This window comes from Rhinatrema bivittatum, chromosome 2, assembly GCF_901001135.1.
Source record: "Rhinatrema bivittatum chromosome 2, aRhiBiv1.1, whole genome shotgun sequence".
Lineage (NCBI taxonomy): Eukaryota > Metazoa > Chordata > Amphibia > Gymnophiona > Rhinatrematidae > Rhinatrema > Rhinatrema bivittatum.
The window spans coordinates 716,414,553-716,441,438 of record NC_042616.1 but is presented as its reverse complement, the minus strand read 5'-3'; the positions used below and the strand labels follow the sequence as shown (position 1 = coordinate 716,441,438).

Sequence of the window (26,886 nt, the reverse complement as noted above, 5' to 3'; positions counted from 1 at the left end):
GAAGAACACAGTGGCCCAAATCCGGGACCACCATGCAACCCTCCAGTAGTTCTCCACTGGCACTCAGGACCTGCCCTCCTCAGTCAGGAGGGCAGCTAGGTTTTTGCGCTAGGAAGTCCTTCTTCCACCCAAAGAGATACTATCTTCTGCCTTCTCATTCCCAACAGCAACATCAGGGCTCTCGTGGCTGTCCCAGGCGAAAAAGAGCTTCGAAGCCCCAGCCAACTCCAGGGAGAGGGTTTTCACTGGATTGCAGGGGACATAGCCAAGTCACCTGTACCTGTAACGATGGACCTGCAGGTCAGGTGAAGGCTTCGGTGCTTTGCAAACTGATGGCTTAGTATAACCTTGGAGGTTCTCTCCATCGTTCATGAGAAGTACAAATTGAATCTATTGGGTACTCTGCTAAATTGCCCCCCAAGCCCATTCTATGGCCCGGTAGTGCATCAGGAATTACTAGTAGCGGAACTCTTCTCCCTCTTAATGGCCAGAGTGGTTGAACCCATTCTACCAGGGCAAACAGGGGCAGGAATTTTACTCCCGGTACTTTTTGATACCAATGAAAACAAGGGGTCTCGTCCCATCCTAGACTGAGGGCCTTGAACAAATTCATCAAAAGAGAAAAGTTCAAGATGGTTTCCTTGGGTACCCTGATCCCCTTCTTGCAAAAAGGGGACTGACTATGCTCTCTGGATCTAAAAGACTCCTACACTGACATCGAGATCTTCCTAGATCTCTGGAAGTTTCTGAGATTTGTTGTGAGAAAGCAGCATTTCCAGTATCACATACTGCCGTTTGGATTCGTGTCACTCCCTGTGTCTTTATTAAATACCTAGCTATAGTGGTGGCACACCTTTGCAGACTGGGAATTCACGTTTTCTTATATCTGGACAATTGGCTGGTCAAGAGCACCTCTCAAACGGGGCCAATAAGTCCATGCGCTCCACCATCTGAATGTTGGAGACACCCCAAGTCTCATCTCAGCCTGTCATCGCAATTGGACTTCCTTGGAGCCCTGCTAGACACAGCTATGGCCAAGGCCTTCCTACCCCAGCAAAGGGCCATCAACCTGATGACCGTCACAGTGGGGATTTAACAGAGCCAGCGGGCAGCTTGGCACATGTTGAGGCTTTTGGACCATATTACCACATCAGTACATGTCACTCCCTTGGCATGTTTACACATGCGAAAGGCCCAGTGAACCTTGAGGTTGCAATGGAGACAAGCCACTCGGGACTTCCTGGATTGCATCTGAGTCACTCTGTCTTTCCGGGACTCTTTGCCCTGGTGGCAGGAAATTTCAAATCTGGAAAGGGGGGATGTCCTTTCAAAGTCCTCCCATCCAAATTGTCCTAACCACAGATGCATCCACCCTGGGCTGAGAAGCTCATGTAGATGGACTCAGCACCCAGGGCCGATGGTCCACCCAGGAACATTTCTATCAAATCAATTTCCAGGAGCTCCAGGTGATTGGGTATGCATTGTGTACTTTCAGAGATTGGCTGTCTAACAAAATTGTTCTGATACAGACCGGCAATGTGGTATGTCAAAAAGCAGGGAGGTACGGGCTAGTACCTCCTGTGTTAGGATGCAGTCCAGTTCTGGTCATGGGCACTTTCGCATGGGATGATGCTCAGAGCCATGTACCTTGCCATAACAGAGTTTGTGATAGTGGACAGACTGAGTTTGTGCCTTCAGTCCCTACGATTGGTCTCTGAACCAAGGGGTTGTGAATCAGATCATCCGTCTCTGGTGAAGCCCGAATGTGGATCTCTTCACAGCACTTTGGAACGGGAAGGATCTGTTCCCTGTACAGGACACACAGCAAACCAGCCTCAGATGCCCTAGCCCACTATTGGGGTGATGGTCTCCTGTATGCATATCCTCCAGTTCCACTGGTAGTGAAAACTCTCTTGAAGTTTCATGAGAACAGAGGGACTATGATTCTCATAGCCCCTCATTGGCTGAGACAGGTTTGGTTTTCACTCCTCAGAGAGATGTCCATCCAGAAACTGATCAGGCTGGGGAATTCCCAGTCTCATCACACAGCATCGAGGCAAGTTGTGCCATCCCAACCGCCAGACCTTGTTGCTCACAGCCTGGATGTTGAGAGGTTGATATTGCAGCCACTCAGTCTCTCGGAAAATTTGTCTTGTCTCTTAGTGGTTTCCAGAAAGCCTTCCACTAGAAGGTCCTACAGACTGAAGTGGTGGACATTTTCCATGAGTTGTGAGCAGAAAGCCCTAGATCCTTTTTCCTGCTCCACACAAAAATTGCTTGACTATCTTCTACGCCTATCGGAAGCTGGTTTGAAGACAATTTATGCAAGTGCTGCTTCAGTTGAAGTCTCACGTCGGCATCCCACAGTCTCCTGGGACCTCAGCATGGTTTTAGCACAGCTGATGAAAGCTCCATTTGAACCACTGGGCTCCTGTGACCTAAAGTACCTGACCTGGAAGGTCATATTTTTGGTGATGGTCACTTCAGCTTGCAGGGTCAGCAAGCTTCAGGCCTTAGTGACTTATCCATCTTATACAAAGTTTTTCCACAATAGAGTAGTCTTACGCACGCACCCTAAGTTACTATTTGCCAAACCTCCTCCTCATCTCTTTCCTACTGTGGGTGTTGGACTTCTATCTTAACCAGTCCATCATCCTACCAATATTTTTTCACGGGCCACATTCGCACCAAGGTGAACGAGCCCTGCACAGTTTGGACTGCAAAAGATCCTTAGCCTTCTATATGGAGTGGACAGAAGCCTATAAACAGTCTTCCCAACTTTGTTTCTTTTGATCAGAACAGGTTAGGGATCGCTGTTGCCAAGCAGATGCTTTCCAATTGGCTAGCAGATATACCCAGGTGGGATTGCATCTTGGGGGTCATGTTAAGGCTTACTCTGTTACAGCCATGGCAGTGTCATTGGCCCACTTGAAAACGGTCCCCATGGAGATCTGCAGAGCTGCAGCGAGGACTTGTATCCACTCATTCACATTGGCCATCCCTATCTAAACAGTAATGCAATGCAACAACAATTTTGGCCAGTCTGTCCTTCGGAACCTGTTTGAGGTGTAGAACCAAACTCTGTTCCCTTCTAGGACCTGTTCTTTCTTTTCAGGCTGCGCGCCCTCCCCCCCGTTACCAACAAAACTTGTTGTTGGGCCTTTGGCACTTGTTTGGTTTTATTTTGGTCCCTTTTTATGTTGGAGGGCATCCACTAGCTAGGGATTAACCTATGTGTGAGGACTGCCAGCCTGCTTGTCCTCAGAGAAAGCAGAGTTGCTTACCTGTAACAGGTGCTTTCCGAGGACAGCAGAATGCCAGCCTCATGAAACCCACTCGCTACCCTGCACAGTTGGGTTTCACTTTGTGGGTATTGTTCTTAATTTAATTTCATTGCTCTGTTCTATATAACTGAAGGGACTCCGCATGGATGTGTGATATAATGGCAAGCTGGGAATGCTCAGAGAGATTTAGTCAAATCTTTGAAATATGTTTTCTGTGTCGGGCTCCATCCGATGATGTCACCCATGTGTTAGGACTGGTATCCTGCTGTCCTCGAAGAATACCTGTTACAGGTAAGCAACTCTGCTTTCTTTGCTGCAGTAATGTTTTTGCGACGTTTTACCAAGTGAGGATTCATCGGAGCAGCAGGTTTTTTTTATGCCACCCCTTCAGGAGTAGGTGATTTTCTGCATCTTTTGTTAAATTGCTTGGAAGACACATCCTCCTCGAGGTTTTGAAGATGATGATTTATCAATGACTCTCCTTTTTCTGATAAGGAAGTCATTCTATATTTCAGTTTCAAATCCTTAAGTGAGAGGGCCCACTAGAACATTTTTCCTCAGGGAATATTTTTGGTCGAGTCATGATCGGGATATAGGCTCCGTCTGACAGAGGTCATAAAGATCCATACTTATCATTTTATGGTGACATTTTCAGCAAAGTTTGAATGTATTCTTGCCCCATTTGAAATACTTTTGTTTCTCCTGTTGGTGTTCTCTGACATTGTAAAGGAGAAACTAAAAGTAACAAAAATTAATCTACACTACTTTTAACTATTTTTATTGAGGGGTAACCAAAAAAGGGGAGTTAATTAGAGAAAAGAACAAGAAAACATAAAAACCTGCAAAAACTTCAAAGAAAAACTGTTCAGTGATGAGAGAGAGCAAATACTGAATATACAGGAAGCAGACAAAAAATGACTAAGGGAGATGTGTAGTGGCAGCAACATTGGAATTCCTGCTTATGATCAAAAAGGCAAAAAAATACCTGTGAGAGAACAAGACGTGACTTGGCGCTCTCTGATGATGTCTTCCCCTTGTGTGGCTGTTTTGTTCCTACTGCCCACAGAGAAAAACGGTATCCCTAACTAGCATTTTTCGCTTGCTCTCTGAATAAGCATTTGTACTTGGAATAGTTTTTTTAGATGCAGGAAAGCATGTACACAGTTAAACAACTTCAGTAAAAGATATAGCACACATCTTTGATAAGGTTAGCATTCTTCCACTGTAATTGTTTTCAAGATTAGATAAAGTTTTATATCATAGGTCGAACCTGTTTTCATGTGATTTTGCTGCCTGTTTAAGCTTCTGGTTCTTCTCTTTATCCAAACAAATCGCTGACAAGAAGTAATTTTTGTAGTTGCTGTTTATAAAGAAACACAACTAGATAAGAATTTGTTCTTGTCTATTTAGTTTCATCCTGTAGAAACTTTGGTCTTGTGTAAGATGTATTTTTATTGAATGTTTACTCCTTTATCAAGATTTTATGATGCACACATGGAAACTGTATTGGGTAGAGTGTTATTTATTTAATCAGGTTAAGAGGAAAATAATAAATACCTTCTTCCACAGTTTCAACTGGTCTTAGATCAACTTCTTGTGGCCCAGTGTTCAGGAGTGACTTGTGGAAAGACCCAGTTTATAGCACAAATTTGGTGACAGCCCCAAATCTTGAAAAATTCTGTCATTCCAGTTCATACTCTAGGACTTGCAATTATCACCTGCAGGGCCTGATTTACTAATCATTTTTCCCATAGACACAAAATGGAAAAACAAACAATAAATAAGAAGTGAGAAAAATGCTTTAAGAAATCAAATTAGTCAATTAGAGAGAATACATTTGCAAGAAAATATGAATCCATCAGTGTATGTGGAAGATGCATGTTAACCATAGAAGTAACCACAAATCACAAAGAGCAGTGCTGCGAACCTATTCACTCAAAACGCCAAAAATCACAAAAGGTATCGCCAAATTTTCTTTCCAAAATGCTCTTCACCATTAGCCAAACTGATCATATGAGATAAATTTTTGTGGAAAAACGGGACCACATCAGCAAGCCTTTGACGACATGCTCAGTAACCTCACCGAGCTGTCCGGTCTTTTCAATCATTTGCAGCCCGTCAGAAATTATTTTACCAAAAGGACGCGAAGTCTCCATAAAGATTTCTTTCACAACGCCGGGCTAGAGACCGCATCAAACTAGTACCTTGGGTTAAATAGCCCGCTCTTTTGCGGGCGTCTTGATGTCATCAGACGTCTATCCTCACCATGGTAACTGGACGCTCGAAAGGGGCGTCACTGTTACAGAAAGATCCTCGGCGGGAAACCTTCATGTAGGACAAGAAATCTTTATGGAGACTTCGCGTCCTGGTTGGAACAGGTTGCTACACCTATGCAAGCTAAGTATAATACTTTTCTTATGATTATGAGAATAGGTTGTGAAATATTTTTGTTTTGTTTTTTCATAGACTCTTTTTTTTGTGACATCTTTGACTCCCGATGAAGCAGCCGAGTGGCTGCGAAACACGGCCGCTGTTGAGTCATCTATATTGAAATCATAAGAGTCATTCTCACAACTACCATAAGATTTATTGAAAGGGCATATATAAACATTGATACAAATATCCATATAAATATTTCTGTGTTGAAGAACACCGGATGGTGTATCATTTTGGTAAAATAATTTCTGACGGGCTGCAAATGATTGAAAAGACCGGACGGCTGGGTGAGGTTACTGAGCACGTCGTCAAAGGCTTGCTGATGCGGTCCCGTTTTTCCACAAAAATTTATCTCATATGATCAGTTTGGCTATTGGTGAAGAGCATTTTGGAAAGAAAATTTGGTGATACCTTTTGTGATTTTTGGCGTTTTAACCATAGAAGTAAGACAGCTCTTTACTGCTGTTTGAACATTTGAAGCAAAAATTAGATTCTTCAAAATATCAACTTGTCATTTTCTTTGCTACATTGTTTCCTCATTTGACTTCTGTCTGGGTGTCCTTTATATTTTTGCCTTGATATATTTTAGGATGGGCTACATATGTGGAGAATTTACTCACCAGGAATAGTTAAGATGCCTTCTAAACCATCAATCTGGAAATCAAGGCCTCCATTCTAGAGAGAGCGGGACTCACCCCAGAAGCCTACTGACAGTGATTTTGGTGGGGAATTCTGCAGGCTGAGAAAACCCAAGAAACTATTCCACAGACTAAAGATGTCACTTGGAAGTGGCAACATCTAGAAGGGAAGACTGGGGTGGAGGTAGCCAAAGCAGTTTAGCTAGAACAGTTCCTATTTATATTTATTAATTTAAACTTTTTTATAGACCGTCATTCAGAATAGACTATCACAATGGTTTACATAATCAATTAAGTAAAAAAAAAAAAAAAAAAGGAACATAGTTAAAAGAAATAAAACAAAATACAGCCTTAAACAATAATAATAATAAGCAAATATAAAACATAATATAAAACAGATTCAATAAAATAATAATATAAATCAAATGTCAATAATAATAAAAGAAAAAACAATAAAATCAAGTAGTTTTAAAACTTGATTTCGCCTCATCTGACCTGCATAGGTATTCAATCCAAACAGTCTTGAACAGCTTATGCTGTCAACACCCAAACTTTTCGTTTGAAAAGGAACTGGAAGAAACAGAAGCCTGGTATCAGGCCCAGACTATGCCTGAATTGCCACAGTTCCCAGAGAAGCCACTCAACCCAAGTAGAGGACGGTAGAGTCCTAAGTATCAGTGGTTTCGACAACTAGTAATGCAGATCCGGCAGGACTTTTCACCTTACCTGCAAACCTCAGCCAAACTGCCATGTTTCAGCTGTGGAGAAAGGGGCCATTTTGTCAACTACTGTCCCTGCAGGGAAGATGAACCAATGGGTGTTAATGCTATAACCTCATACTTTTGTAACTTTGTGGATGCCCCTAGCCAGGGAGTGTCTACTTTTGTGATTTTTGAGCTGGATGGGATTCCAACACAAGCATTAATGGATTCGGAGAGTGCAAAAGTGAAGTGAGCCCAGATTGACTACTGCAGAGTGGTGACCCTGGCATGCATACACGGGGACCAACGGCTGTATCCAACAAGCCGGGTACAACTAAAGACCCTGGTCAGCCAAGACAAAATTGAGGTGGGAGTTCTTTCTTGGCTACCCTACCCCTTGTAGTGAGGATGGTACTGTCCTCACTTCAAGAGCCTCTGGAACCAACTCACAACAGGCTTCTCCACCCACAACAATGAACAATTAGTTTCCAGAGCTCTTTCCTTTGGAGGATCCAGATCTCTATCAAAAAGACTCTTAAGACTTTACAATGCCAACAGGACAAATACAGTTATGCTATTAATTTAGAAGCAACCAGGGAGGAAGGATCAGAATCAGGGGAAGATCAGCAACCCACCCAGAATCTTACCTGGCCCCTTTGAGTAGGAAAAGATGGGTGAACCAGGGAGCTTCAGGTGGGCCCAGAGGGAGGATGAGTCCTTTAAGTGGGCCCAGGAGCTATACAGAGGGTAGATGGAAAACTAGTCCCTGGAACACAGGTTACAGACCCTATTCCCCCTTATTATGTGATGAAAGGGGATCTAATTTACCGGGTCACAAAGAAAAGTGTGGAGGAGGAATTGATAGAACAATTCCTAGTTCCCAAACTGTATCATCAGAAGGTCATGCAAATATCATACAGCCAACTTTTAGGGGGGTCAGCTGGGGGAGGAAGAGACCCAGGAGAAAATATTTGCACATATTGACCAGGCCTTCATAAACAGGTTCAGTTGTATTGCCGGTCCTGCCCTACCTGCCAAATCATAAAGAATGCCGGTGTATGGGCGGCACCTCATACCAATGCCCATAATCGAGACTGCTTTTGAAAGGGTGAGCATGGACCTTGTGGGGCCACTAGAGAGATCTATTCAAGAAAATAACTACATCCTTGTTATTTTGAACTATGCCACAAGATATCCGGAGGCAGTACTGCTATGGAATATGAAGACCTTGATGGTAGTGATCACCCTAATGGAGGTTTTTTCATGATTTGGGTTGCTCAAGGAGATCCTGATGGATCAGGGAACCCCATTCATCTCCAAACAACTTTGCTGTTTGTTTAGGGTAAAACTTCTGCATACCTCAGTGTTTCACCCAGAGACCAATAGCCTTGTTGAGCGCTTCAATCAGATGCTCAAACAAATGTTAAGGAAATTTGTGGATAAAGATGTCAAGAATTGGGTTGCATTGCTACCCTATGTCCTGTTCGCAATCCACAAAGTACCACAGTGCTTAATGGGAGTTTCCCTATTTTGAGGTATTGTATGTAAGGAGACTGAGGAATCTTGAACATAGTTCATGAAACTTGGGAAAATGGAGGAACCCCATGCAAAACCTTGTTGACTATATTCTCCATGTGCAAGATTGCCTAAAAAAAGGCTGGGGAGGCGGCCCACCTATGCCTAGAAAAGGTTCAGGATATTCAGGCCCGAGCTTACGATCTCCCCACAGTCCAAAAAGTATTCCAGCCAGGGGACTGCATCCTTGTCGTCCTCCCATCTTTGGAAAGCAAGTTGTTAGTCCGTTGGCAAGGACCCTATGAAGTTTTGGAGAAAACAGGGCCTGTGGATTACAAAATAGCAAATGGAGTGAGTTGTACAGGAGTACGGTGTGGTACAAGAAGAAGAGTTTGGCCCAGAGGTCGCACCTGAAGTGGACCGAGCCCAAGATCCTTTTGGATAGCAGCTGTACTCTGCATAGACAGCTGATTTAAAGAAGCTGGTAGAGCAAAACAAGGAGATTTTCTCAAACCTGCCCGATCATATCCACCTTGTCCAGCATGACAAGGTGGGTATGCTTCCTGAAGTTGTGATATATCAGTGACCCTATCAGATTCTCAAGGCCAGGTGCCATGTCATTGAAACAAAAGTAAAGGAAATGCTCCGACTCAGGGTTATAGAGGAGTCAAACAGTGACCGGTTCTCACCTATAGTGTTGGTGTCAAAGCCAAATGGAAGCATAAGGTTCTGCATTGATTTTAAAAAGATTGAGGTCTCAAAACTCAATGCGTACCTGATGCCATAAGTGGATGAAGTGATTGAGCATCTGTAATCAGCCCAGTTTATCTCTACTCTGGGTCTTACAAAAGGATATTTGCAGGTGACTCTCACACCAACGGCGAAGGAAAGACTACATTCTCTATGCCAAGTGGACTTTTCCAGTTCACTGTCCTCCCTTTTGGATTCCACTGCACCTCCACAACATTTAAACGCTTGGTCGACCGCTGACTCTGCCCACATCACGAGTACGCAGCCGCCTACTTGGATGACATTGTTGTGTACAGCTCAGATTGGAAGACAAATCTAATCTAACTCCAGGCCATGCTAACCAGTGTGAGGAACATAAGAAATTGCCATGCTGGGTCAGACCAAGGGTCCATCAAGCCCAGCAACCTGTTTCCAACAGAGGCCAAACCAGACCACAAGAACCTGCAATTAGCCAAACACTAAGAAGATCCCATGCTACTGATGCAATTAATAGCAATGGGTATTCCCTAAGTAAACTTGATTAATAGCCGTTAATGGACTTCTCCTCCAAGAACTTATCCAAACCTTTTTTGAACCCAGCTACACTAACTGCACTAACCACATCCTCTGGCAACAAATTCCAGAGCTTTATTGTGCGTTGAGTGAAAAATAATTTTCTCCGATTAGTCTTAAATGTGCTACTTGCTAACTTCATGGAATGCCCCCTAGTCCTTCTATTATTCGAAAGTGTAAATAACCGAGTCACATCTACTCGTTCAAGACCTCTCATGATCTTAAAGACCTCTATCATATCCCCCCTCAGCCGTCTCTTCTCCAAGCTGAACAGCCCTAACCTCTTCAGCCTTTCCTCATAGGGGAGCTGTTCCATCCCCTTTATCATTTTGGTTGCCCTTCTCTGTACCTTCTCCATCGCAACTATATCTTTTTTGAGATGGGGCAACCAGAATTGTACACAGTATTCAAGGTGCAGTCTCACCATGGAGCGATATAGAGGCATTATGACATTTTCCATTTTATTAACCATTCCCTTCCTAATAATTCCTAACATTCTGTTTGCTTTTTTGAGTGCTGCAGCACACTGAGCCGACGATTTTATATGCCTAGATCATTTTCCTGGGTGGTAGCTCCTAATATGGTACCCAACATTGTGTAACTATAGCAAGGGTTATTTTTCCCTATGTGCAACACCTTGCACTTGTTCACATTAAATTTCATCTGCCATTTGGATGCCCAATCTTCCAGTCTTGCAAGGTCCTCCAGTAATGTATTACAGTCCACTTGTGATTTAACTACTCTGAATAATTTTGTATCATCCACAAATTTGTAACCTCACTTGTCGTATTCCTTTCCAGATCATTTATATATATATATATATATATATATATATATATATATATATATATAAAAATATATAAAAAGACAAAAAAATTTGAAAAAACTGCCTTTGAAACTGAGAAGAGATTTTTGTGGGGAAAGCCATGATTCTGAGACCCGCCCCCTCCCCTGACATCATCGCAAACGGATCTGGGCAGTTTAAAAGGCGCCAAGCCAGCAGGTGCTTGTGATCGGGAGGGCTACCCACCAGTGCTGATCACCTTGTAACAGCTAACATCCAAGGTAAAAAGACAAAAAAAAATTGAAAAAACTGCCTTTGAAACTGAGAAGAGATTTCTGTGGGGAAAGCCATGATTCTGAGACCCGCCCCCTCCCCTGACATCATCGCAAACGGATCTGGGCAGTTTAAAAGGCGCCAAGCCAGCAGGCGCTTGTGATGGGGAGGGCTACCCACCAGTGCTGATCACCTTGTAACAGCTAACATCCAAGGTAAAAAGACAAAAAAAAATTGAAAAAACTGCCTTTGAAACTGAGAAGAGATTTCTGTGGGGAAAGCCATGATTCTGAGACCCGCCCCCTCCCATGACATCATCGCAAATGAATCCGGGTAGTTTGAAAGGCGCCAAGCCAGCAGGCGCCGCGCGCCGAAGGGATGCAACAAAGGGGCACTCCCCTTTGTGCACCCCTTTGTGTTATTTGTTTAATATGCTCCTTGTTATACGTTTTGCTTAATTGTTAAGAACTTTGATTTTGATGATTTTATTTTTGTAATCTCTTAGCCTCAGGTACAAAAATTTTAGATTGTAAGCCCTTTTAGGGGATAGTGAATTACCTATTGTACCTTATTATAAACCGATGTGATATCTCTTTTTGAAATGAACATCGGTATATAAAAATCAGAAATAAATAAATAAATAAATATATGGAAAAGCACCAGTCCAAGTACAGATCCCTGAGGCATTCCACTGTTTACCCTTTTCCACTGAGAAAATTGACTATTTAATCCTACTCTGTTTCCTGTCTTTTAACCAGTTTGTAATCCACGAAAGGACATTGCCTCCTATCCCATGACTTTTTAGTTTTCGTAGAAGCCTCTCATAAGGGATTTTGTCAAACGCCTTCTGAAAATCCAAAGCAGGTCTGATGCTAACCCCAAGAAGTGCTTGCTGGGAGGGCAAGAAGTCTAGCATTTTGTCTACACGCTGGGGAAAGGTCCCTTCCCCAAACCAGAAAGATCGAGGGAATCACCCTGGTTCCAGTCCTACAAGCAGTAGTGAAAGCGAGAACAATCCTAGGTCTTACAGGGTATTAGAGAAAGTTTATCCTCTGTTACTCACAAGGATATTGTAAAAATACACCAGAGAAGGTCCAGTGGTTAGCTGAGGCAGAAAAGCCCTTCAGGGCTCTGAAAGAGGCGATATGCTATGAGCTGGTCCTGATAAGCCTGGACTTCACTGAATTCTTCACAATGCAGACCAATGCCTCAGAAGTAAGCTTGGAAGCCTTTTAGTCCAAGAGAAGGATGATCAAGAACATCCTGTGGCGTACATTAGCTGGAAGTTCATACAGCAGGAAAGGTAGCACTCAACAGGTGAAAATGAGACTTTGGCAGTCAAGTGGGCCTTAGAGGCCTTGCTCTACCACCTGCTGGGATGGCAGTTTATTCTCATAATGGGCCACCGACTGTTCCTATGGATAAATAGAAATGAATCCAGTGCTTAAATGGTTCACAGCCCTTCAACTATCAAATATTACATAGAGCAAGAAAGGAAAACACTAATGCAGATTTCCTGTCCAGTGAGGTGTCCCTTGTACAGGCAGGCAGTGACTCATCCCGACAAGGCTGAGATGAGGGGAAGGGCATGTGAGAGTGTATATAGAAAACTCCCTCAGACTGCCTTAAAGGACCAACTGTCTTGCCCAGTCTTCCTTAAAATCCAGACCCACAGGGGATCCTGGGTGAAGGGAGGAGCTCCTCACCAGAGCTGGAGAACTCGGGGCCTAGAAGGCTTAAACAGGTCCTGGGGAGCTGGCAGAGACTTACCGTACACTAACATCTGCTACGTTTAAGGATTGTGTGTTACCTGAAGTGAGCTGCACTATTTGATTTTGGTTTTTCCACTGTAAATAAACTGCACATAAGGAACAGCCAGAATCTGCCTCCTTATTTCTCTGGCTGTTTCCAAGCAGTATCACCTAAGTTATCACTGGAAGTCCAGAGATACATGATACACAGAGAACCATGACTGGCATATAGTTATCAATCATATTGAGCATTCAATATTTTTCTGATGATTACATTTGACCTTGAAAGCTTTGCACAGGTGTTACGATTGTCCTTTAATAATTAAAATAAGTGTTTGCAAGTATTTGAGCTGTTTCATAGAAAAACAGAAAAAGAAGAATATGCTGAATATGATTGATTTTGTGCCTTCAATTTAAGGACTTTATATAGTTGGGTGATTGGTTACACGCTATTGAGGAAAGACTGGGTAAAAATAGGAGAAGGAGTGGCAGTCAGAAGGATGCTTGGGTGCAAAGGAAAGAGGTAGTGATATTGTCTCTGTATAAGTCTCTGGTGAGACCTCATTTGGAGTACTGTGTACAATTCTAGAGACTTCACTTTCAAAAGGATATAAACCAAATAGAGTTGGTCTAGAAGGCAGCTACTATAATTGTCAATGGTCATCATAAAGCATATAGGTACAGAATTATAGATCTATTTATGTATACCCTATAGGAAAGGTGAGAAATGGGGAGATATTTATTTATTTATTTTGGACTTTTATATACCGACATTCATGTAGAAAATTTACATATCATATCGGTTTACAGTGAAAACACAAAAGTTGCAAATAGCATTACATAGAACAGGGTGACATGGAACTGGGAATAAGGGATCAAAAACAAAGGTAAATAATAACTGAAAAAGTGTGAGCCACGTGAGGATTAGAATGACTCTTAAACAATATCAAATCAAGAGAAAAACATATGATAATAAAGACACAATGATAAAAAGCCTATAAGATAAACAAATAGTAAGATCAAATTATATACTGAAGCAATGAGAATAAATATACAATGATAATAAGGCATTAAGGAAGTCAGAAAGTATGTTCAGTCTAGACCAAGCCAGATGGCAGAATCCATTCCGGGCGATAATGGAGCACGAATGACCTAGAAGAGAGGGAGCACGTACTTCCTTGTGAGTGTGAAGGAGTATCGATTAGTATTCTGGGATGGATCTTCCTGATTTCCGGGGGGGGGGGATCATCTGGATGAGGAAAGGCTTGTTTGAAAAGCCAAGTTTTAAGTTTTTTTTTTAAAGTTAGTGGGCATGATTCTAGCCGGAGATCTGGGGGAAGAGTGTTCCATTGAGAGGGACCAGCAGTGGATAGGGCACGTTTCCTTAGGGCGGTCTTAATTGGGGGGGCGTAGAGAGAGCCTTTGTAGGCAGATCTTACAGGTCTGGAGGATTTGTGGAAACGAAGAGGTAAGAAAATATCAAGAGGTATTAGATTGTGTGTGGCTTTGTGAATTATCATAAGGACTTTGTAAAGAATTCTAAATTTAATTGGTAGCCAATGTAAGTCGCGAAGTATGGGCATGATGTGCTCTCTTCTGTTGGTGTTGGTCAGGATCCTCGCGGCGGAGTTCTGTTCCATCTGCAGAGGTCTGATTGTATTTGCTGGGAGACCTAGGAGGAGAGAGTTACAGTAGTCGAGTTTTGAAAAAATGATGGATTGCAGCACCGTGCGGTAGTCATGGAAGTGGAGGAGGTGTCTTAGCTTTTTCAGAACCTGTAATTTGAAGAAACAGTCCTTTGTTGTAGTGTTGACGAATTATTTTAGGTTAAACTGATTGTCCAGAATTACGCCCAGGTCTCTGACAATTGGGGAGAAATTCAATTGGGAAGTGATTGGTATGTTGGTTAGACCATTATTGTCATCTTGGGAGATGATAAGAATCTCCGTCTTATTGGTGTTAAGGACTAGGTTAAGGCTAGTGAGTAGGTTGTTGATTGCTTGGAGGCAATTGTTCCAGATATTGAGTTAGGGAGCCCTTGATGGGGATGAGTACCTGAACGTCGTCAGCATAGATGTAGTGGGTTAGCTTAAGATTGGTAAGAAGCTGGCAGAGGGGAGGAAGGTAAATGTTGAAGAGGGTTGGAGAGAGAGATGAACCTTGTGAGACACCCAGGGTGTAGCAGACGGAGTGAGACTCTTTGTTATTAATTTTGACCTTCGAGCATCTATTATTCAGGAAGGACTTGAACCATCTGTGTGCCATACCAGAGATACCAATGTCTGAGAGGCGATCTAATAGAATTGAGTGGTTCACTGTATCGAAAGCCGCGGAAAGATCTAGAAGAGCGAGAAGGTACGGTTGTCTTTTTTCTAGACTGAGGATGATGGGGTCTGAGAGTGAGATTAGAAGGGATTCTGTATTTAGCAATTTGCGAAAACCGAATTGTGCTGGAGCAAGAATCTTGTGATCGTCCAGGTATTGTGAGAGTTGCTTGTTGACAATTATTTCAAATAGTTTTGCGATGAGCGGTAAGTTGGCTATTGGGCGGAAGTTGGCTGGGTCTGCTGGTGACAGGTTTGGTTTTTTTAAAAGCGGCTTGAGAATCGCGATCTTTAGAGCTTCTGGTACTAGGCCTTGTGTGAGCGAGCAGTTAATGATTTCCGAAATCGGCTTGGCAATGAATTTTGGGATAGAGATGAGGAGACTTGACTGTATTGGGTCAGAGGGGTGAGAGGATGGCTTGAGCTTCATGAGCAGGATTTCAATCTCCAAAGAAAAAGTGGGCTCGAATGTTTCAAGTCTAGAGTTTTGCTGAATTGTGGAGTTGTAAGGGAGATAGGGTTGGTTATTGTTGGAAATAAGCGGCGCTACCAGGTTGGATATTTATTTTTCAAAGTATGTAGCTAATTCAGTAGCCTTAGTTAAAGCTTGGTCATCTGGAATAGTAGGTAGGGAAGATTTTGTAAGAGATGAGACGTACGAGAACAGAGCTTTAGAGTCAAAGATGAAGTGATGAATTTTTTGTGCGAAGAAATATCTTTTTGTTCGGAGGATTGTGTTCCTGTAATGGTGCATAGTATCTTTGAAGGCTGCTTGCGTCATTGTGGAAGGATTTTTCCGCCATCTGTGTTCTTTGCTTCTTAATTCTTGTTTAAGGGATTTCAAGTCAGATGTGAACCAAGGTTTCCTGTTGTCATTATTTGGGTGTAGTACTTTGGTGATTGTAGGGCAGATTAGATCTGCTACTTTGTTGGTTATCTTGAACCATGAGGTGATGGCCGCATCTGCATCTGGGAGATCAAGATTATCTAAATCTTTAGAGAGGTGGGAGCTGAGGTTGTCTAAAGTGCACAGTTTCCTGAATTGGATTGTGGATTTGTGAGATGGTTGGGGAGTGCTTTTGGTGAACTCTAGGGTCGTCGTAATCAACCGGTGGTCTGACCACGGGATGGGTGTGCAAAAGGGTTTAGCAGCGGAGGAGAGGCCTTCGTTTAGGAATATTAGATCAGAGTGTGACCTGCTTTATGTGTTGGACTGTCTATGATCTGTTTGAAACCCAGGTATTTAAGTGAGGAGAGAAAAATTTCACAGTTGGGGGGAATGGGGAGAAGCATCAACGTGAAGGTTAAAGTCTCCCAGTATTATAGATGGGGCGGCTTAGTTAATATGTTTGGCGATTCGTTCAATAAGAGGGGAGGGGTCTGATTCTAGGAGCCCTGGGGGGGGGCATAAATTAGGCAAATTTGAAGTGGGGTGGATTTAAAGACTGCGAATTCAAGATGTGCAGCTGCTTCTGAGTGTTGAAGTGAAAGTCTTAGATCTTTTTTTGCCATTAGGAGGAGGAGGCCGCCGCCTCTTTTTTTTTTTTTTAGATATGATAAAGATATTTAAATACCTTCAAGGAATAAATGCACAGTGGGTGAGCCTCTTGCAACAGAGAGGACACTGCAACAAGGTGTCCTGGGATGTGGGTGAAAGGGAGTAGATTCTGGAGTAATCGAGGGAGATATTTCTTTTCAGAAAGGGTGGTGAATGCATGGATCATCCTCCCAGTGGTAATGGTGGGATCTAGGGCAGCATCAGAATTTAAGAAATTTGGTACAAGCATAGAGGATCTCTGAGAGAGGAAGAGTATCGGAAGCTGAACAGAGGATGAGGATGTGGATAGTATGAGCCGTTTGCTTTTTATCTGCTGTCATATTCCGTTTTCTCTGTTTCTAGTTTTTGTTATGTTGTGTTTAATTCTTTTGCTCTTATAATTGCTGGGTAACAATAAAGTAACTTTCTGATAAAACATAACTTTTTTACATGGAGCAAAATTGTTTGACAGCAAATAGAGTAGATTTTTTCATCCTGCAATTTATTTTCAGATTTTATTATCTGGCTCATGGACTGACTTTTAATGTGTACTACTGCATACTTAGTATTACCATGAGTGATGCCTTTTACACTTTCTTTGTGGTGGCACTCTGTTTAAACAAATGCCTCTGGCAGTTTTATCCTTTGGCTTTCATCAGCTACTGCACAACTTTTAAATTTAGATTAAGATTATCTGAAGATAGTGCTACAACTCAGCAGCTCAAAGTTCAAAGGAGATCATTAACTTCAAGGACAACAACAGCTGAGTTTATATGTGTATTTAAGGCAGAGGTCCAGATGGACTGCCTTTTATTAAAATTAAAACTAACTCTTCTTTTTAAGGACTAATGTTTCTATTTTTCCTAATTTTGTAAATGTGAATCAGTGGTACATAACTAGTGATACTCCATGAGTCTTTTCAGCAAAAAACTCTCTCTCAACAAACCACCTTCAAATGCTTCCTTCTAATGTTTAAATATTAGTTTTGTTTGAGTCTCTGCTTTTAGCAAATTATGGGGTGTTAAAAAATTATGCTAAAGGTTCTGACATGCACATTTGGCTCCTGGATTTGGGTTTAAGGATACTGTGCTGACATTTTTGGTAATCTCTTTATGGAATCTGTGAGAATGATAAATTGTGTCATATTTAATGTGTGAATACAGGAATTACATTGCAACTAATCCTAGTTTATCTAATGTGTCTTTATCTGCTTTTTATTTCTTCCTGTTGTCAGTGACAGTGTGGAACAGGCACTGGATAATCATCCATTCAGTTGATCATTTTTAACTTCTTCATTTGAATGATCTTGTGATTCTGAGTTGCACTTTGCCTCTCAGATTGTGCTATGTCTTTATGTGCTGACATGTTTAACAATGAACACATTTTCTTGTCTTTCTCTTCACCCACCTCCATGTTTTCCTGATATCCTTTGTCCTCTGGGTCTTCTCTTAAAATCCTTATATTTCAGAGTTTACATTCTGGGCTCATTTTTCAAAGGTATGCAGTTGTATGTTCATGTCTAAAATTATTTGTTAGGGCAACAATGTAGATTAGACACCAAGATAGTCCAAGTGTAAACTTTTATTTGAGTAGAGACATAAATTCATACAAGTGCCCATACAGCTTTTTTTTTTTTTTATACCGACATTAGAGGGCACAACTTATTGGTTTACATCTGAACAAAAAGGTGGAAAATACAAAAAACAGGGAGGGGGGGAAAGGGGAGCAACAAGAGTAACAAGTTACAACAAAGGTACTGCAGCTAGAAGGAGGTTCTATATGTGATCCTGAAAAATTGAAACTAAAGGGTTAAAGATATTTACATATTAACATATTAATTGCAAGGTGAGGAGGTGAAGGTGGCAGTGGCTAATAAAGTGGAGTGAATTCTTAAAAATTATTAGACATCCATTGTTGGTATTGAAAATTTCCATAATAGGTGCATACAATTTTAGATGTCTGAGAATAATACATTTTCAAAGCATTAGATTCTAATATGTGAAGTGTTCACTTGAATTAACTTATGCAACACATCCTGGCAGCTCTAGCATCCATTGTTGAATCAGGCAAATATGGCACTATAAATGCTTAAATACATGTCACTAGGTCATGCTTTCTGCTCTTTTCATTTTCTAGCAACATGCATTTAAGGATTCATAGTGCTGTCCCCAACAGATGATAGACAGATTTTCCAGGGCAGTTGTGTCTGCCTAGAGGAAGAAGAGTTTGCTCTTGAGGTATGATCATAAAGGATCGCTTTCCTCCAATTGAGCAGGGCCAAGAGGGTAGGGGTGGGGGGAAATTCAGTGGCTCCTGACCTATGCTGGCCCTTCAACTCTGGCAGGTGTGGTTACCAGAGGCTTTGGTTCAATCCTTCTCCACCTCCTCTATCTTCCAATGTCATTGATACCCACATTTACCACAACAGCTGGCTCCTCCCCAGCACTGTTTAAAATCCTATCTAGCTGATAAGTGAGGTCCAACCCTTTGCACCAGACAAGCAAGCGATCCTTATGCCCATTAGCCATCCAACTATCTACATTTCTAATGGTCGAATTGCCATCCTAACCCTTCCCTTCTGGGCACATGCCCCTGGAGAAATAGCCTTGGTACAAGAGAATATAGTTTCACCTGGCAGATAGGTCTTAGCTAAAGGATTGCTTCTTACCACACCAAGGTAATGCTCTCCTTCCAGGTGAACTTGCTCCTGCAAGGCAGCTTCTCCAAGGAAGGCAATGGGCTAAAGGATAATGAAGTTGGTTCATGGGTTTTGGGCCTGGGGCACTACCATGTGTTCTGGGGAGCGACTTTGCAGAATCAGAGAACCTGATCTGTGTATAAGTAATAGCTTTGGCACAGTACAAGAAGCATGGCTCGACCTGTGAGTAGCACCGTGGCTTCAATCTTGCCTTCAATTTTTGCCTTTCCTGTGTTGGGGAGTCCACTAAAAAAGACCGTGTTATTTGCAGGGTGGAAAGTAAGCTGAGAGGATTCTCCTCTGTGTCAGTCTTTAATATCTCTTCCATCCCTGAAGCAGGACCCTACAGTGGGGTGGATCCTGGTGAAGTGGGGACAGTGGCCATTATGGAGGTAAACTGCCTAATGAAGAAACCGTTCTCGGGACCACTTTCTTTAATGCCCATGATTTTGGACTTGTTCTAGCATGTGGATGGAGGCTTCTCTCCCCAGGCCACCCAACAGTCTTCCTCACTCCTTTTATCCTGCGTTTCTCCACTGCCTCCACCTGTTTCCTCAGGCAGAGGTTCCCCTCAGATCCTCTTCCTCTCTTCTTCCCTCACAGAGTTTTTCTGAAGCTTAGGTCAACCTAAAGGACCCAAGTGGGAAACAGATGAGGACCAGCATGATCTGGCTACAGCCTTGGCTTCAGAGTTTCTATGAGGGGATCTTGGGATTGTGGAAGGCCAGGAATAAGACTCAAGGAGAGGGAAGCTGGAGGGGTGGGTATTCCCAGCTGGCAAGAGTGGTGAAGCTATGGTGGTTCATTTCTTCAGGACAGGAGTATGGGAGAGGTGGTTGTTCTTTTGCATTCTCCTATAAGCTAACTTTATGTTGACTTCCGAGCCCATCACAATCTATTTGGGCTTTGGTAGCAGACAAATACACTGCTCTGGAAACTCTTGGCATTTGCCGAGAAAGAGCTGGCGGGCAATGATGTTTCCTGGGACTTGATCATAGAAAAATTATGGAGACCTACCAACTCTTTCTGCTTCTGTAGGTGATTAGGGCATTAATATTAGTGGAGGATTGAGATATAAACAGTCCTTTGAATTTCTGCATTGGTCCTGCAGGTGACGGTTTGCAGCATTACATACCCAGTGCAGGTTTACACTAAATACACCTCCCAGAGAAACATTTAAAAGACAGCATTGCAAAGTTTTATACAGGCCTCCCACTGAGAGGGGGAATTACCTTCATGACAAACCCATTCTATGACCTCATCATTACCTTGGTGAGAAATATGGCCGTTGTATTTCTCCTAGTCTGGCTATTATGGCTCCAAGATTGGTTCCAGATAGGGGTTCTAAGACATACTTCATTAGACTACATTCCTGTGAAGACCTCAAGAAGTGAATAAAAAATTGGTGTGGATGTAGGGGTGGGGAGGGGGAACCAAGTGCTAGAGGTTTCTGGAGGATCACCCATGAGGGACCATGTATTTGGGTCCCTGCAAACTTGGATTGAGATAGGTGGAGCAATGCTGTTCTGAGAGGGGAAAAAAACCTCTCTGTCTCAGTAGAACATTTTCTTTTTTTGGCAAAGTCTATACGAGATATGATACAGTCCTTTAGATACCTGAAAGATTTTAATGATGCATGATCCTCAAACCTTTTCCGCTGAAAAGCAAGCAGTAGAATTAGGGGCCATGAAATGAAACTCCAGGGGGGACGACTCAGAACCAAAATCAGGAAATATTTCTTCATGGATAGGGTGGGGAATGCCTGAAATGCCCTTCCAGAAGAGGTGGTGGAAACGAAAACATTTAACAAATTAAAAAAGGCATGAGGTAAACACTGTGGTTCACTAAAGGCTAGAGGAGGAAATGAAAAAAAAAGGTGCATGGAGTAACCTGCATGGAGCGGCAGCTACTTCTCCTAACAGAAGACATGGGGATTACTACCCTTAACCAATTAGCTTTCATGATTTTCATGCAACTACAACATCACTCAATGGTGCTTCAATGGTGGGGGGGAGGGGAGGAGTCAGAGCCCTGAACTTTACTGTCTGAGGTACCAATATTCAGACATTAGGGGAAAAGGGCAGAACTGCTTCTATGGCCAGGTCCCAAAACATAGCACGTTCAAGCAGCATGGTCTGAATTATCAAGAAGACTGCTCACCCTGTAAAAATGCTGCTAGCAGTAATTTTGATATGAGTTTTTCAGTGCTTGGTTTTGATTGTCAATATTACTTATTACTCTTAACGTAAGGCTTGGGGGTAACCTGCATGGAGTGGCAATTGCTTCCATAAGAAACTTGGGTAGACCATTTGGTCTTTTTCTGCTGTCAGTACCTTGTTAACTATGACAAGAAAGAGATCCAGGAATGGAGCACAGGAGACACTGGGGGCTGAAACATACATCGACATTCAGGAGTCCATGCTTTTATTGTGTAACTAGATGGGCAGCGGGCCAGTGGGTCTTAAGTGAGGTAAGATATGGTCACTTGGAGTTTTCCTGCCACATTGCAAATATTTTTTAGTTCCTCCTGGGGGTTTATAGCAATCTGTCTTCTTCTATTTTCATTGGTCTTCGAGGGCTGATGTAATATTTGCAGTGCTACTGTTTCTTGGGTAGGGTTGTTGCTGTTTGAGTCCTGGAAGTTAGTAGTTTGATATTACAGGTTTGTCTGTTGGGGTAAAGTATATTCTTGGCAAACTGTGATAGCTTTTTTTGGATTTATGTAAGCATTATCCAAAAATGCTCTATGTGAGCTATTGAACCAATATAGGACCCATGAATGTCTCTGATCTGGCTTCTGAAGAAGGGACCTATCTAGTTTTAAAACATTTGTACAATCATTTTAAATACATGTATTTTTTAATTTACAGATATCTTTAGGCAGCCTGGCCTGTTCTGTTTCCCTAATAAGTGGTGTATTGTGTTTTAGAGCCTGATATATTTGCAATGTTGCCTTTTCATAGATAGGGTTGTTACTTTTTGAGTGCTGGCATTTAGTACTGTTTTGGTATGGAAGGATTAGTATATTGTAATTTATTCTTGGCTTTCTGAGGACCAAGCCCACACCCAGTACATGTTACAATAGGTCTAATGCCATATGGGTTCCAAATGTCTTTTGTGTCTTTGGGGAGAGGGGACTGAGGGAGCGAGACTGCTGGTGACTCAGAGGGGAGTTGGATGGGAGTGAAGAAGTGCTGATGGAGGTGAGACTAAATCCCTTTCTATAAATATCACCACATACCACTATAAGGCATATTTCCTTAAAAGAAAAATACATTGCTTCAGAAATTCAAAGTCAATTTTTGTTTCAGTATTTCCAAAAATCTTTGATTTAGCCTCTTCTCAATGTCTTTAGTCTTGATGTGCACTTATGGTTGAGTCTTGATATTCCAAAGTTTGTATTCCTGCATTTTTACTCTCTAAAATTGATGTATCTGCCACCTCCAGCCCTGCCCCTTCCTGTCCCCTGGATCGCTCCTTTAACTGGGCCCGGCACTTTGGCGCGTAACTCTCCCTTTTTGCACAGGAGGGATTTAAAATTTGGCTGTAAATGCACAACTTCTTCTTTCCTGATCCTCTTCTCATTACAGATGCCCGTGTGGATTGGTAGACATCCTTAGCTTTGGGAATCCCCATCTGAGTGAATCCATTAAGGATGTTTGTTACTAGAAAAAGTGAAATTGCTTCCATAAATCGGGGTTCTGTAATTACAACAGCTCACTGATTCACACAACCCACCCACTCCCCTTACAGAGTTACGCACTGAGGAAAAAAAGAAAGAGGAAACGAGGGCTTTAAAGCAGGAGCTGGCATGATGGTTACTTGTTTGCTTGGCAGCCAGTTCAAAAGTATTATATTTCCAAAGCTATCAGCTTGGAAGGCTGTTTCAGTCTGTGCCATCAAATGGCATCGCTGTTAGTAGAGAACCCCAGTTATAGGTAAGCAATTTCACATTCTCAATAAAAATGTTATGTTAGATACTACTCTCAAGATTTAAGAATTGAGACACTGTTGAAAGACTTTGTATATTTATAATTTTAAATAAATAAGTAAATATATCTGTATTTTTCCCTCTAGATTTTTAAACTTCTATAGTTCTGTTGCCATGAACAATAATTTAACTTGAAATTCTTCAGACAGTAAAAATGAGAGTAGTCAGTGAGGTGCTTTTTGAGATTTTTTATCAAACTCGATTGTAAATGAGAGAAAGACAACACTGCAATTGGAGTTCCATTATTGTTTCCTGTGATAACTGATGCCGCAGCCCTTTATACTGGGAGTATCTAGTTGGCACTACTATATTATAACTGTGGTTTGTCTGTCTGCCTGTATTTCTACCTATGCCTCAAAAACAAAACAAAAATGATGGTGCATCATGTAGTGTATAGTGATAGCACTTACTGAGGAAAGATTCCAGATATGGAAGAACAGGCTTTTGAACTAAATGTAGGTTGTGGGGGTCAGGGAGCTAAGCAGGAAAATGAAAAACTTGGATAAATAGGTAATGCTTACTTTTCTCGTGAAAAAAAAAATTGTATACATATTTTTTTTTGTTTTAATCTTCAAGAGAGAGAAATCATGAGCTGGCGTGCTTATTTCTGCTACTATAAAGTTTTTTTTTTCATGTAGTTTCTTGTGTACAATCTAGAAAAAAAAAGTCTTGAGTTTTTTTGAAAGACCACATGATAAATGTGGCTATTTATGATTCAGTTTATGACTTTTTCACATTTCTATTAAGTTTTTAGGTCGCTGCCCAGTAAAGCTTTTTACATTTTGTACAGATGACAAATATTCTCCGTAGATAGGGATCTTAATCATTCCTTTCTTTTTTTTTCCAGTTTATTTTACATCATATTGGCAGAGTCATAATGTTTAATTATGTTTGTATGTATAAGTCTGAAGAAGGAAATAGAAGTGCTACTGACCTTTTACAGCAGCCATGCTTGTGTAAAATTGAATTAGGGGAAGGTGGGAAGTCAGTCTGGCTCTCAAAAGCAGCATTTGGGTATATCTCTTAACCAGGAAGTGCCCTTATTTCTGCTAGGAAGGTCAGAAATATAAAATCTTCTCTCAAAATTGATAAACAGTGATAGATAAAATAAAATAATGATGTGCTCAATGAGGTTTAGTTTAAATTGAGGAAATTTAATGGGAAATAGCTACATTGATAACAGATGGGCTAGTTTCCTGAATATTGGCTGTGCAAGAAATTCTAGACTAGTTAAAATTTATTCTTCAGATCTAGAGCCAGATAGAGCTGATAAATAAAACGGTTTGTTTGACTTATACGTTGTGAATCATGCAATTGTCATTTCTATTGATTGTTTTTTATCTCCTTTGTTTTTATTTTCTTTAATTAGGCTATTTTCATGATTCCCACAAATCCACCACCAACATTCCGGAAGCCAGAACTCTGGTCAGACGAGTTTACGGATTTTGTCAAGAAATGTTTAGTGAAGAATCCTGAGCAGAGAGCTACTGCAACACAGCTTTTGCAGGTTTGTATGCATATAAGCCACAAGGTAATTTTTTGCCGTGTTCAGTTTTTACTAAGAGGTATCTAGTTTCTGAGATCTGAGCTCTTGTTAGCTTTAGCAGAGCTATATGCCATGGGGCTGTGATGAGTGGTCTGAGAGACAGTCCTCGTTGCTGTGGTGTAGTTGACGCAGCCTCATAGGTTAACATAAGCCTATGCCGACAGCTGGCAAACACATCCTGAAGCGGGACAAGGTGGAGCTTTGCTTAAATCAGCCCCTTCCCCTGCAAGTTGAATCCTTGTGTTCTGGTGACCAGCAGGACTTAGGTGGGTCCCTAGGGTGGTAGAGAGTGAGCAAGAATCCAAGGGAAAACAAGGGTCAGGACAGGCAGCAGACAAGAAGATACCAGGAACAGATTAAGGGTCGGGACAGGTGGCAAGCAATCAGTCAGGTACAAGGCAAAAGGGCAGGTCCAGGCAGCAGGCAATTGTGGTCCATGTCCAAAGCAAGAGGTCAGATCCAGGAGACAGGCAGTCTTGGTCAGGTACAAGGCAAGAAGTCAGTACCAGGAGATCAGGCCAAGGATGAACAAAGACACTGGACAAGACAGGCTGGGCAGGGCAAGGCTAGAACTCAGGAACACAGAGATAATTAGGAACTCAGGAGCAATCAAGAACACAGAAACAACCAGGAATGAGGGAGCAAACATGCACTGCTCTAGTCGGAGACCTATTGCTGAGGTGGTGTTGAAGCGCCAGCTGGACGCTTAAGTAGAGGAGCCGCCAACATTGGTGTATGTCGGCAGAGGACTTTCCCACTTTGGAGCCTTTAAAGTAAGTGCAACTGCCTAAGGGAGGGCAGGGCGGGTCCAGAGACTGGGCACAGAGTTGGCAGTCTTGTCAGTATGTGTGGCCAGTCGTGGGTCTGCTTTGTGACCAGCCAAACGTATCTGTACCACCCCCAAAAAGCCCCTTCCCCAGATCTTTAGCTTTAGGTTTCTCGAGAAACTGTCTGTGGAAATCTTTCACCACTTACATGGCTTGGCGGTATGAGGTGGGCTCACAGGAAATTTCTTTGGGGCCAAATTTCTTCCAAGAAATTAGGTTCTGGATTTGGTTCCTGACCTTCCTAGAATCCAAGTTTTCCTCAGCTTTGTACTGGGTGTCTTCTTACCCTGAGATTTCTTTTGGTTTATGGGGCGGTCTGGCTGGTCAAGATAAGATTGGTTGTTTCACTAAGGATACATGGAATATGTCATGAATCTGGAGAATCGGGGGTAACTTAAGTTTGTAGGCTACTGGCCCCACCAGTCACACAACTGGATAATGGTCCCACAAATCTTGGAGCAAACTTCAGCAAAAGCATTTTAAGGTGTAAATTTTCCGTATTGAACCATACTAGGTCCCCAGGTTGGAGTTGAGGTGCCAGGTGATGTCTCTTGTCTGCCTGCCTCTTGCAACGTTTTGCCACTTGTTCCAGGAGGTGATGTGTTTTTTGCCAAAGGTCCTTGAGTCTGCATCCCATTAAGTTGGCTGCAGGGCACAGTTTGGAGACCAGGACAGGCTTTGGTGTACGGGGCTGATGAGAAAACAGTACATAAAAAGATGAGGACCTGGTTGTGCTGCTCACATGATTATTGTGCCAGACGTCCGGCCACAGGAGTAGGGATGCCCAGTTGTTTTGGCATTGATTTACTTAGGCTCTTAGGAAAGTCTTGAGAGTCTGAATTGTTTGCTTGGTTTGGCCATTGCTCTGGGGGTGATAGGCTAAGGTATAATTCAAGGTAATCCCAAACTTCTTCTATAGGCTTTTACAGAAGATTTCTGTAAACTGTATTCCTCGGTCCAAATAGATGTGGCGAGGGAGCTCATGCAGATGGAAGATGTGTATGTCGAAGAGATTAGCCAATTCAGGTGCTGAAGGGAGCCAGGGAGGATAGGCATGAAATGGGCCATCTTTGAAAAACGATCCACCATTACCCATATAGTGGTTTTGCCACTTGAGAGGGGAAGATCAGTGGCCAAGAGGGTCCAGGGTTCCTTGGGGGCTAGCAGTGCTTTAACAGTCTCCAAGGTTGAGCTTGAGAACTCTTTTTCATGGCACATGTGGGGCAGGTTTTTACGTACTGTTTCACCTCTGTCTTCATTTGAGGCCACCAATAATGAC

The 26,886-nt window shown here is 42.3% G+C and overlaps 1 protein-coding gene across 1 annotated transcript in view; it reads left to right on the top strand.

The window, feature by feature from the left end:
• STK3 (serine/threonine kinase 3) overlaps positions 1 to 26,886 on the top strand; it is a 671,555-nt gene that overhangs the window by 355,435 nt on the left and 289,234 nt on the right. The window contains exon 7 of the mRNA XM_029591777.1: positions 24,604 to 24,741. Within this exon, the coding sequence (XP_029447637.1) occupies positions 24,604 to 24,741 (138 nt within the window). The remainder of the gene's footprint in view (positions 1 to 24,603; positions 24,742 to 26,886) is intronic.